This window comes from Drosophila suzukii, chromosome 2R, assembly GCF_043229965.1.
Source record: "Drosophila suzukii chromosome 2R, CBGP_Dsuzu_IsoJpt1.0, whole genome shotgun sequence".
Taxonomy (NCBI): domain Eukaryota; kingdom Metazoa; phylum Arthropoda; class Insecta; order Diptera; family Drosophilidae; genus Drosophila; species Drosophila suzukii.
Window position 1 is genome coordinate 5,391,925 of NC_092081.1, and position 12,536 is coordinate 5,404,460.

General features: G+C 42.5%; 2 protein-coding genes across 2 annotated transcripts; one reads left to right on the forward strand and one right to left on the reverse strand.

The window, feature by feature from the left end:
• Positions 1–318: 318 nt before the first annotated feature.
• LOC108017858 (uncharacterized) lies at positions 319–1,979 on the reverse strand. The gene is made up of 3 exons (XM_017085012.4): positions 1,878–1,979; positions 1,718–1,765; positions 319–1,631 (listed from the first exon to the last, which is right to left on the reverse strand). Exons 2-3 carry the CDS (start codon positions 1,740–1,742, stop codon positions 508–510), a joined length of 1,149 nt encoding a protein of 382 aa, XP_016940501.2. The 5' UTR covers positions 1,743–1,765; positions 1,878–1,979; the 3' UTR covers positions 319–507.
• A 4,796-nt stretch (positions 1,980–6,775) lies between these two features.
• Gpxl (Glutathione peroxidase-like) lies at positions 6,776–8,067 on the forward strand. The gene is made up of 2 exons (XM_017085025.4): positions 6,776–7,002; positions 7,649–8,067. Exons 1-2 carry the CDS (start codon positions 6,791–6,793, stop codon positions 8,025–8,027), a joined length of 591 nt encoding a protein of 196 aa, XP_016940514.3. The 5' UTR covers positions 6,776–6,790; the 3' UTR covers positions 8,028–8,067.
• The last annotated feature ends 4,469 nt before the right edge of the window (positions 8,068–12,536 follow it).

A 12,536-nucleotide genomic window follows, 5' to 3' on the forward strand; every position in this document is an offset into this window, starting at 1 on the left:
AATATGCAACAATATATTTAAGCTCAGAAGTTCAATGAAATCAGCCCAAAAGAAGAGATCTTTATTTACTGAATACTTTTAGGCACCTAAAATAAAATTTTAAAACAGATTTCAAACATTTAGTGACTTGGATGGCAGACCCATAATTCCAAGCATGGTTTTTTGGTTGCGTATTTAGTTTTAAATCATTAAGACTCTCCTTTATTCACTGCACACTTTTAGGCACATAAACTTCCAAAATCCTAGTGATTTGTGGGGTACTCGCATCGACCCAATTATGATTTCCCATTGTAAAAATTCTATTGGTTGTGTATTTTGTTTTATTGTTTTTTTATGTTCTCAAGAAAGTCGGCCATAAAGTCATGTAAATTCTTAACTTTAACAAATATATGTAAACAGTTTCAGGCAGACTTTCCCGGTTAGTTAAAGAAAAAAGTAATATGAAACAAGAAACCTAAAATTTTTAAGAAACGGAGGATGCTGTATAAATCCTTATCCCACCTAGATCTAGACCAGATGACACTCGTTGACCAGGACGACATCATCCTCGACCATCTCGCCGTTGCGATTGGCGTGGTGCTCGTGGTGGATGGGGCAGCTGACGATGAGCTCCTCCTTGGGCTCCATCTTCTGGGCCTCCTTCTTGGCCTTCTTGGCTGCTCCCTTGTCCTTGCCGCCCTTCAGCTTGTCCTTCTCCAGCTCCAGCTCCAGTTCCAGGTGATCCCCCAGCAGGTGATCAATGACATCGGGATTGTTGCGCAAAGCCAGATCCATGGCGCCATCAAGGAACTGATAAAGGGGCGAACTAATGCGGTGTGGTGGCTCCTTCGGCGGTTCCACCAAGACGTTTCCCTCGAAAGTGGGCTGCAACAGCTGCTGCAGCATGTAGAGCATCGGTGGCAAAGCCTGAGAGGATTTGTGCTTGCGGTGGTGCTTCAAAGGAGCCGAGTTATGGAGGCCGCGTGGGGTGTTCTCGGCCGCATTCAGGAGCAGCACTCCGGCCAATTCCGGTGGCAGAAGTTCCGGGCCGTAGTTGAGCTCCTGCTGCACACTCTCAATCATCATGTTGGGGGCCAGCAGCTCGAACTCCTTCACCTCGTGCTTGCCATCCGGCGATACCAGTTTGTTGTAGTACACATAGGGATTGGGTGGGCGTGTGGGCAGCGAGGTGGTCACAGTAGCCTCCCCCGACTGGCGACGCTTGTGGTGCAGCTGTCGTGGCTGCAGGCCCTCGTCCATCAGGCCACCCAAGCGCCTCTTGGGACGCCGCAGCCCCATCAGATCCTCCACCAGCTGGAATTTCCCAGCATCCGAGGGCGAGGATGTGGATGTGGATGTGGAAGCCATGGCAGCCAGTGCCGATGGGGTGGTAGTGCCATCCGTGGCTTTTCCTTGATCCACCGTAGTGTGCTTGGCTCCAGGTGCAACTCTCTGCTTTGAAGATGTGGTTGCAGTGCTGCCAGCAGTGGTCACAGTGCTATTGGCCACCAAGGTGGCCTTTCCATTCAGAGAAGCATCGTTGTCCATGACAGTGGTTGCATTATTATCACCTGCAGCATCGCCCTGGGAACGCTTCATCCGCAGGCAGTCACCCGACATGGGTCCCATCACCATCATCATCATCAAAGCACCTAAGCCAAGCCATTCACAGTTAATTTAAAGAATTATATATCGAGATATTCCCTTTGTCTGCAGCTAAGCAACCCCAGATACTCACAGCCAAGGATCAGGTAATAGTTCATCTTGTATTGCTTGATAGATAGCGCTGTGAAAGACAGACGGGTTGAAAACGTTAACCGAAAATTGACCACAATTATTTTATGTAGAACTTTTGTTCGTGTTTTTTTCCCGACGAAATAGCCACTATTTGAACTTACTTTATTTGATTGGAGTGGGTTCTACGTGTGCTCGACACAAAGTTTGTACTGAAAATGATTCGAAATGCTCCCTGCCTCATGGCGAGGCTTTGACAGACAGCTGGGGAGCTGGTAAAAGGTTACTGAGAGCCCGAAAAAATCGAATTTCAATATTTTTGTGATGGGATTTTTCCATACAGCCCCCCCCCTCAGACACACCCATCTGCGGCGACCTTTTCAAGTGCTGCAAATGGCAGCAACAGCAACAAAAAAAAACCGCGCTCACACAAAAAGTTTGTTTCGTGAGCCGCAAACAAAAGCAAACAGTGGAAAAAGTTTAGCTTATAAATTTCCAATCAATTTTTCGTGCAAAAATCAAGCGCACTCACACTCACACACACGGGCACACACTCAAGTGCTCATATAGCCCGTGTGAGTGTGTGAGTAGCTATTACTTGATTAATAAATATTAGCAGCAAAAATTGGAAAATTCTCAGCGAAGCGTAAAAATGCAAACACCCAAACGGAAATGCGATACATTTGCGAAATGGCAGAAGCATTTTCCAAAACACCTATGCCTCCCACTCACACAGGCCTACGACTACCCATTTACTCGGCCTAATTTTGATACCCTTTGCCATAGAACCCACAGAGATATCAATTGCTGATATTTATAAATATTTTGACCAAATAATTAATAAACTGTTCATTATAAAATCAGTGCCTAAGTTAGTTTAGTCCGATATTATTAAATCGATGTTTCTCATGTTCCGCTTAAAGAGAAAACTCATAAGTTTTAGGGAAAGTTTGTGTTATTTTCAGTTGTACTTCAAATTTTTTTTTATTAAAACAAAATATGTTCAAATAAACAAATATATGTACACTTATGGACATTTTCTCGACCGAATGTTTAAGAAATATTAGAACTGGGACTTAAAAAACGTATGACTTAGGTTAAAATCCAACAAGGAAGCACCCCTTAATGTAATGAAAATGAAGACATATAAATCACATAAACTAAATGTTGTTGGTTATTTTATCTTATTTTTTATTTTCTTTATTATGTTATGTTATACATCTTATGTGGATATATATAGTATTTAAATATTTTTATGTGCAACATGGCATACTAATTATTTTTTCCTGCACTGATTAGACTCTTAGGCAACATTTATTGTTTCTAAAATATCTAAATTACTTCCCTTTCTAGAAGTATATATTGCTTTGCACTTAAGAGGGGTATTTACACCTCGAACCGCCTGTGTTTAGACTGAAACTTGTACTTCTTCTGCTGCCGTCGGCTGGAGGCATTAATAATGTAAAGTGCGTGCGTCAAATGCTGCGTCATGCTGCCAACGCATGCGATTCCATAAACTTGCGACATTTTCAACAAACAATTCTCATCGCCGTCGCCGTGTCTTCGATACGAGTATGTGCGTCCTTCAAGGCGACTTAACGCTCAGGTGGAGGAGGTTTTTCGGGGCGGAATATCAGGGGGACCCCGGGGAGAAGGCACTTTTGCTTATCAGCTTAAATGTAAATGCCAAGCGAATGCAGCTGAGGGGGCGGAGGGGCGCCTGGGGGCGTGGCTCAGCAGCAGCTGTTGCTGCATTGGGGATTTGCACATTTATACCCGAATATTGCGCGCCATTTTTAGTTTTCCTTTTTTATCTGCCCAAGTTGATTTTTCGAGTGTATTGAACAAAAGTCGATTTTCCCCCACTGGATTTGTGCGCGTTCGACAAGCGGCTTAAATGCGTACAGTTAATACTCATATCCCTTTTGCATATGTCTGGGTGTCGGGGGCTCAGGCTTGAGTGGGTGTGCGAGTTTGGCTTTGATGTGCGATGTTGACTGCGATGTATGCCATGGGTTAAGGTCGCGGCTTATTAGGGGTCCAAGTCCTCCGCCGCAGTGCATCATCTCGGCGGGATTTGCACGCAGACAGTGCCGCGCCTCCCAGGGCGATCCGCCATAATTGGTACCCAAAAATCACGCATACGCCGGGTGGGTCAAGTGGAGAGGGTCTGCCTAGCTGTTGCTTTGATCTCGCCGGAATCACAGAGGGAGACTCTTATTAAATGTTTCCCTTTCGATTCGTTTTGGCTTTGTAAACTTTCATTAGTTGCCTCGTTAATATTCCAATTGTTGACACACAAAGGCGGGCGGAGGTGGCTGGCTGGCTGGTTGGCTTAACCTGTGTATAAAGGAATTTAATTAATAACGTCCTTCGTCCTTTTGCGTGTGCAGCGCGGCGTAAACTTAATTAAATGCGCAAGTGGCAAGTAGCAGGGGCAAGTAGCGGGGGCAAGTGGCAGGGGCACAGTGGCAAATGGCAAGTGGAGATGCAGCATCACCTCGAGAAACCCAGGTGCAAAGGTTGAAGTTAACACCTAGCCTGGCTGGTGGTGCAAAACGAAAAGAAAACTCTGCCCACACATGCCAAAAATTTTATTGGCCCAAACCCTGCTTTTACGGCCACTGTTAATAGTGAAAAATGGTGCAACAAAAGGCGAAACGATGGCAGACGCTTAGGCAAAACCAGATGGAAATGGGAAATGGGATGGTGGCAAGTTCATAAGATGGCCATAAAACAGCGAGTTGTGGCTCAGCGACTTTAACGCGTTTCCATGTTTACGAGTTTAGTGCGCCTGCTTTATAACCTGTAACTGGGGGCGAAGTTTATTAAGTTTATACCAAGTGCATCAAATATGCAAAACCGCTAAAGTTGATCATCTTGGATGCTCGACGGATTCGAGGGTTTGACGTAGACATCTCTTAGCATAATCGCTGGTTATTGCTATTGGTCGGGTTGGCAATCACTCAATGCTGATTTTATGAAAGTCACAATTTTAGTTGTTGCTGTGGTAAAATTTTTAGGTTCCTCTGAGTTGGTGGGTCATAAAACGAGTACACTTTTGATAGGAAAAAATAATTTCTAGGGACTTAACGATATCATTTCTCAATGATATAGAATTTATAAATTAAAAACATCAAATTTTATTTCATGCTTAAACCATGTATGAAATTCAGGCGCCAATTTAGGTACCTTTTACCTTAACTAGGTATGGTTATAGGTTTCGTTTTAAAATTGCAACAGACCTAAAGCAGAATTAAGAGCAAAATTGGGTCACATTTATTTAAACGGCTGTTTAGCGGATAGCTCTAAACATAGCATTTTTTAGGAATATATGAAAACTTTGTGAAACTTTTATAATTACTAAATATCAGAAATATTGGAATAAATACATATGTACTAATTAAAAATACTCAATTTGTACTTAATTTTCGGTATACGTATACTTAAATATTATTATTAATTTAATTATCATATGTGTATTTGATTAAATAGTTTTTAACGACTGCCGAGTACAATCGATTGCCAATTTTAACGACGCTGAAAACCAAAGTTTAACAACATTGCCTAAGGCTATAACATGAACCTCCTTACGTTAGTCAATACTAAAATTCAAATTTCAGGCGCAGTTCTGTTATCGGCATATTAATGCAAATCTATTTATATAACATTATATCTATTTTAACATGGATTTTGTTCAAATATGGCTTCTTTGGTTCGTTTGGAAAGTAACTTTAAGATGTTATAAGTTTTCGTTTTTCCAAGTTTTTACTATATCAACAGACACCTTACAGTCACTAAATTCTTAAAAAATTCAACATTTTAAAATTTTCCGATTTGTAGCTCACAATATATACTCATTTTAGCCTATTCATTTATTCGGCAAAATGTAAGGGTGACATTATAATTGTAAACTAACACATATATCACCTAAATTGGCTAGGCGCAACCCGAGATATTATTAAAAAAATACTTGTTCTTTAAAAAAAACTAAAAAAATACTTATCCATAACAAATATTTTTGACTTCTTTTTCGTGATCTAGGGGTTCATCTCTACAATTCTTCTTGCGACATTTTGGCTGTAAGCTAAACTTTTTAAATTTCCCTTAAGTTTACCCTTTTATTAGCCATTTTAAAATCACAAAATCTTCCTATTTGAAATGAACAGGTTACATTTTCACTTCGTGCAAAGGAGTTTGATGTGTGATTTGCAATCAAACTATAAAATGCACTGGCATTTCGGACGGCTTTTACTGCACACGTTTGACAGACGACTGAAGGAGTAACGCCCACTCCCCGAAATCTAAATCAATTTCAGTCGAACGCCTTTCGCCTGCCATTGATTTATGGCCCACGTCCAAACGTCGTCTAAGTGGAAAAGCCGAACCGAAAAGAGGCGCAACTTTGCCGAATTATATTTCAATTCGGCAGCGAAAATGAAACAGAAACAGAGCGATACACAAAAGAGGGGCGTGGCCGGGGAAAAGATGTTAAAAACTTTTTGACAATTGACTTAAAAAGTTTCCTCAAGCTGGCAGAAATTGACTGCCTTTTGTATACAAATAGGCCGAAATCATCCAGGCCACACACACATATGCAAGGACATGGACAGGGGAGGGGAAACGGAAAAGCGGGAAAGGCGGGAAAGGCCGGGGAAAATGGTGGCGCGGCCATGGAGCGGAAGTAAACACATAAAACGGAAATGAAAATTCAATTATTTCGTTACGATTGTTCAACTTTTTGTTGTTTTCAGTGTGGCACGGATGTGTGTGTGTGTGTGTTGGTGCTCCCGTTTCGTGTGGCAGGCGGAGGCCAAAAAAGTTTAAAATTAAGTTAACGTGCAAATCGCCTCGTGGGTCAGCACATGCAACTTTCGCCCGTTTTGGCCAAATTCAATTTTGGCTGGCACTTTTTTTTGGGGCATACGCCCGGACCGAAGCGAAAGGGCCGCACATTTAAATGCGATTTTTAACAGTCGCTTCACGCACAATTAGCCTGTCGAATCGATATTTGTTCGAAGCGATTCCTGAGTTTCGGTTTGGAATCCCAAATGCACTTAGTACAGTGTGGTTCGCGATGTTAAGTAAAGAGATTGCTCTCCACGGCCTCATGGCCGCAGTGGCCCTCGTGACAGTTCTACATACTCGAAACAGACTGCAGCGGGACTTGGAGGACATGCGATGGCGTCTAACGATCCACGCTCTCACGGTGCGAGATACCTACGGCAGTCCAGTGCCACTCCAAAGGTTTGCCGGCCAGGTGATGCTCATCGTGAACATTGCATCCAAGTAAGAATATTCACATATATGAATGTCTCCTAATAGGTTTACTTTACTATATTCCTCAAGATAGGTTTAAAGGTTTATTAATATTTAGCTACATTTAAGCAATTTCCTTGTATTTTCAAATCTATTCTTCAAAAGGCGTAACCAACCAATGCTTATTAGTTTGATTTTTGATAAAGCCTTGTTCATAAAATTAAAGATTTCAACTCTTTCTCTTCAATCATCCTTTTGGCAATCGTTAAAATTATACACTAAAATCTGACATAATTTTTAACACTAATATAGACAAAAGAATGGTAAGAAATTCTTTTAATTTATAAAATACATAAGCTTATTATATAGTTAGGTAATTAGTAGTTGGTAATCTTATTTAGTTGTAAAACAAAAAGTGTTAGTGTATTACGACACTAGCTTGATTTTCGAGAAATTTATTGGATTTATTTTTGAAAGCCATGGCAACCTAGAAAAGAAAACCTATAAAACATATATGTCAAGGTTGCCATTAGTTTTGAAAATAAATCCAGGATCTGGATTAAAGATTGTTAGTCGAAAATGAAACACCCTACCCTAAGATTCTTTCGCATTCCTAAATAATTAAACACATAATTTTAGATGAAATTTTTTAGTACCCGTTCTGTCTTGATTCCAGATGTGGACTCACCTCCTCTCAGTACTATGGCCTGCGACAACTAATCGAGGAGTACGAGGACCGCGGCTTGAGCATCCTGAACTTCCCCTGCAACCAGTTCGGCGGTCAGATGCCTGAGTCCGATGGCCAGGAGATACTGGACCACCTCCGCAAGGAGGGAGCTAATATAGGACACCTGTTTGCCAAGATAGAGGTGAAGGGAGCCCAAGCGGATCCACTCTACAAGCTGCTAACTCGCCACCAGCACGATATCGAGTGGAATTTCGTGAAGTTTCTGGTGGATCGCAGGGGGAATATCCACAAGAGATATGGCGCTGAGCTGGAGCCCGTTGCCCTGGCCGGTGACATAGAGCTGCTGCTCGCAGATGCATCCGAATAAATAACGCAACATGCGCGTTTCTGCTCACTGGCTTTCATAACTGTGGCAACGTCAGGCCTTATCACTGGGGATTACTGCTGCTGATGCTGGCATCACATGCCAAGCGATTTCTTTCCGATGGTCCTACCTGGTCTCGCCTGTCGCCTTCCCGCTGACTTCTGTCAGTTGCAAATGGCCAACTGGGCGAGGGGCTGTCGTGGGGCAGGGGAGCTGACCTTTGCTGCACTGCACTTGTCACTTTGCTTTATCAAATTGCAGTTACCGTTGCAGCTTGGCGCACGTCACGTCAAGCATTCGCCCAGTGTGACACAATCGAGTGGAGGGATAAGGGCATTGGATGCATCAGGGAGAGCTCAAGGGCGACAATCGAATGCTCTTCGACCTTGGGTGCAACTTTCTTCGAAAGTTTTTAGGGGCAGCGAAGTGCAGTAGTGTTAAAATAGGCAGGTCGGTTACATAATTCATAAACTTACACAGTTTGCTGGTAATCGAACTTGCTTGTACCCCTGAAGGGATTTAAGAACAACAAAGAAACGACTGGGCATTGTTTTGAAAAGTATTTCTCATTCTTAAGCTTGAAAAAAGTATAAACCAGAATGAGAAAGTCAATATATGCATTTCTAAAATCGTTGAAGGACAAACAGGCTATAACAACTTTTTAGTTGAGTCCTCAAAGAGATTTGATTTTATTCCACCGGTGCGACAGCTTAACTACAATAAAAGATTAATAAAAGCTCCCGAAAAATGTTCAAAGCAAGTAAGTAGGTATTTTTGGAAATAATGTCTTAAATACATTTTCTGTTTAAATACCGGTATGCGTTAATTTAAATTACTAACCGGTATGCCTAATTTGCTTCTTTGCTTGCAGTTTCTATAGAAAAAGGGTTTTCAGAAACATTACGAAACCTCAAACCTCCGTTTGTCTTGAAATTTTCGAAAAATGTTCAAATGCCTGCAACTCCGGCATGGAATGCTCCTGGCCAATGTCTAAGCGGAACCCGGCTGGCCAGGACAACTTCCTGGAATGCCCCTACGAGCTCTTGCAACCGCAACGGAGCCTGACTCCGACCGACATGGATGTGGATGCCCCTGTTGCAACCTGCCTTCCGCCTCTGTTTTTGATTCTGATTCGGATTCTGTTTTGGTTGCCCTCCTTGTTGGCATGCAAACAAGCTCTTTTCTGCCTGCTGCAACATAAAAACGTGCCTGCACATTGCCACATGCTTACGCCTTACCAGCTGCACGTGTGTGGGTTCGTCCTGCGAGTGTGCCTGTGTGAGTGCGGGGGCTGTGTGCGTGTGTGTGTGTGCAGCGTTGACAGTAACCGAAATTGCCACAATTTGCGGCTGTGTACAATTTGGCCACTCATCAATCTGTGCGCATGTTAACCAAAAAACCATTTCAAACAAGTCAGACAATATCATGAAAAGAGCGGGGGCCACACTTACACTTCCGGTTACGCATACATATACCTCCCTTTATTCCATATTTAGTTGGCTTTTTCTTCTCATTCGCCGGAGATGGACCATTTTGCTTGATGAGCGCATTACGTTTGCATTTTATATTCCGGCTGCCAGGTCGTATGCGCGATATGCCAGGTGGAGGCAAGTTATTACGCATACGCCACGTTTACCTAACCCCCCGAAAGCAAACCAATTTAATTTTTCAGCAGAATCGTTGTCGTCGGCGAAAGGTCTCGGCGAAAAAGTTGGTTTGTTAGTTGGCTTGGCATTTGTTCGGTTGCCTGAGTTGAAACTTAATTAACATTTGATTGATAAAGGTTGCACACACAGGCGCAATTTCAGGCGTATCGGTGGATGGGTTTGGGAGTGTGTGCGTGCGTGAGATTGTTGTCTGCATGCAAATGAAAATTTTCAATGCCGGCGGCGCATTCTCCATTCTCCATTCTCCAGTGATTATTTATGCCAGTGTGTGTTGGAGTCTGCCTGTATGCGTGTTCGAAATTTTAATTAGTATTATAAATTATTGCCAACGGTGTAGTAATTAAATGTGCGTGCGTGTGTGTGAGTGTGAGGCAGCGGCGAAGATAAAGCTGAATTTTAGCCAATTAAACTTGTATGACAGAAGCGACAGCCCCGCCCGAAAAATCCCACTCATCCACAAATCTCTGGGCTAATTCATTGTCGGATGCTGGCTAAATATTTCGTTTAAATTTGCATACTAAAATCACCCGAATTGTGTGGCATTTGGCATTGATTCGCCATTGATTTGATTTGGACAGCGTCAATTGAATTTGGCGATCTCTTTTTTTTCCTCCCGGCCATGGCTAAGCAGCTTAGCCCGCCCCCTTCATCCCCCCGCCCCCTCCCACGACCTTTTGTCACATGTGTCCGTGCAGTGGGAATTGCATTTTCTTATCGCCTTTGCTAGCCATGCAAATGGCAAATCGCAAATGGCAGATGGCAGAGAGCGGGCAAAAAAGGCTCCGAGGACGGGGATAGAATGACACAAAGGCCACAAGAAAAGCAAGGAGCCAACCGAGCACTGAATTCAATTTGTTCACTGAAAGTACTGCAGCATGAACAGAGTTCCAACGGCAGACCTGATCTGGATAAGCAATGCCAGTTGAAGCTCGATTTCAATCATCATTTGACTCACTTTATCATATTAAAAATTTATCGATATTCGCCCAAAAGACCCATAAAATACTTCAACACATTTGAACCCAAAAAGAGCAGCAGATGAAAAACAAAAAGCTTAGCGTGGGTAAGGAAAATTCAATAAATTGCCTGGCTCGACATAAAATAATGCTGCATTATAGACTTTAGCCGCCCGCGGCAAAGTAACCGCCAAATGTTGCCCTGGAGAGCAACCAGCAAACACAACAATAATGGCAACAACGGCGGGAACAATGTGGACTCCAAAAGGACCTTGAATGTCCTTTATCAACGAGGAGGATACATCAGCCAGTTGTTTCTGTTGAAGGTATTTATTTTCTAAAAATATAGTATGTAAAAAACTAGTATTATAGTAAAAATACGCACTTTAAAATGTATTTCAATAACTTGAATTACTTGTTACCATTTATTTTAACAGTTTCAAATAAGTAGCTACCAATATTTCTTAAAATATTACACATAGTTTTTAGAGAGTTTTTTGACTGAAATCTAAAATATAATAATCCTAATTGGTATAAGCTCACCAAATTACCTTTGTTTTCTTTTATTAAATAACAACAAGGAATTCTTCCTAACATTCCAACAAATTTTAAACTTTAAACAAATCCAAATAAACAACAACAATATTAAAATATACACAAATTTTCCAAAAATTCGCCAGCAAAAAACACTGGAACGTATAAATTCAACAAATTTTCAAACTCGCAAACATTCGAAAGAAATGCAGACGTATTCAGAAACATTTGTTTACTTTTCAATGTAAACAGAGAGCAATTCATCGCATTTGGTGGTCTCATAAATGTTTGCCTTGCCAAAAAAGAGTATGCCACCATCGGGGGATAGGCCTCCGGTTTTGGCCATATCTCTGCTACGGGTAATTCAAATTGTCGCCGCCGAAACAATGACAGTGTCAGATGGAAGGACTTGAGACTGCGACTTCGACTGCCTTCCAGAAATCGATTGCTATTTATGTTTTATGAGACGTAAAATGATTGAGCCAAACGGAAGGCGGCAATCCAAAAAATGCCAAATAAAAGCGGGTGGTTCGGGCAGGGGGCGGTGGTGTTTGGTGGGCGGTATCTGGTGGGTGGTGTTTGGTGGAAGTGGGCCCGAGACAGCTGCAAAAGTTTATCGCCAAGGCAGACCGCATTAAATGCGGGACACACGCACACTCACGCATCTCGCCGTCAGATAAAGGCGTACGTTTGTACATGTAGTGTGCAATGCTTATGGAGGACGTCCGCTATCGGGAAAAGCGTTTTCCCGACGTTGATGGCGGGCAGCGGGGGCGGGGGCGTGCGGACCGGGAAAAGCGTGTAAATTACAGCCGCCAGTTTTTCTCGTTCTTCTCGTTTTTCGGCTCGGCTCTTTGTGTGTATCTTGAAAAGTTTGGCGTGTGTTGTTGTCATGACGGCTATCATCTTAACTTGATGTGGTGTTAAGCTTTGTTGCTGTTGTTGCTGCACTCGAAATGATGAACTGACAGATTTCCCCTTCTTAACGACCTTGTGTGTCTGTGTGTGAAAGGCCTTTTTCTTAAAGTTTCTGCCACACTCGGCCTCGACAATAATCCCAGGAATTGTAATTGAAAACTGCGTTCCACTAATTAATCTTAATTAGTCAGCTCTGTCTTGTCCCCATTCATCGATCAAGCAAATGCCCCCGCATACGCATAGTGGGCTATTGTAGCGCTAATGACTAAATAATTGATCGAAAAGTAATCCCGACTGAGCATAGAAGAAGAACCGCCAGCCGTAATGCAGCTTTTCAATTTGCTAGACCAAAAATGGCGCTAAGCGGCTTACGGTCGCATGTGTGTGAGTGTGTGTGTGTGCGGCTAAGTGAATAAAAATCTTTTTGCACAATTCAT

Excerpts from the sequence above, each read along its gene's own strand:
- LOC108017858 (XM_017085012.4), bottom strand. The coding sequence starts at position 1,742 with ATGAACTATTACCTGATCCTTGGCT. Across the intron at positions 1,632-1,717 it reads CTATTACCTGATCCTTGGCT|GTGCTTTGATGATGATGATG; the intron begins GTGAGTATCTGG and ends GGCTTGGCTTAG.
- Gpxl (XM_017085025.4), top strand. The coding sequence starts at position 6,791 with ATGTTAAGTAAAGAGATTGCTCTCCACGGCCTCATGGCCGCAGTGGCC. Across the intron at positions 7,003-7,648 it reads ATCGTGAACATTGCATCCAA|ATGTGGACTCACCTCCTCTC; the intron begins GTAAGAATATTC and ends TCTTGATTCCAG.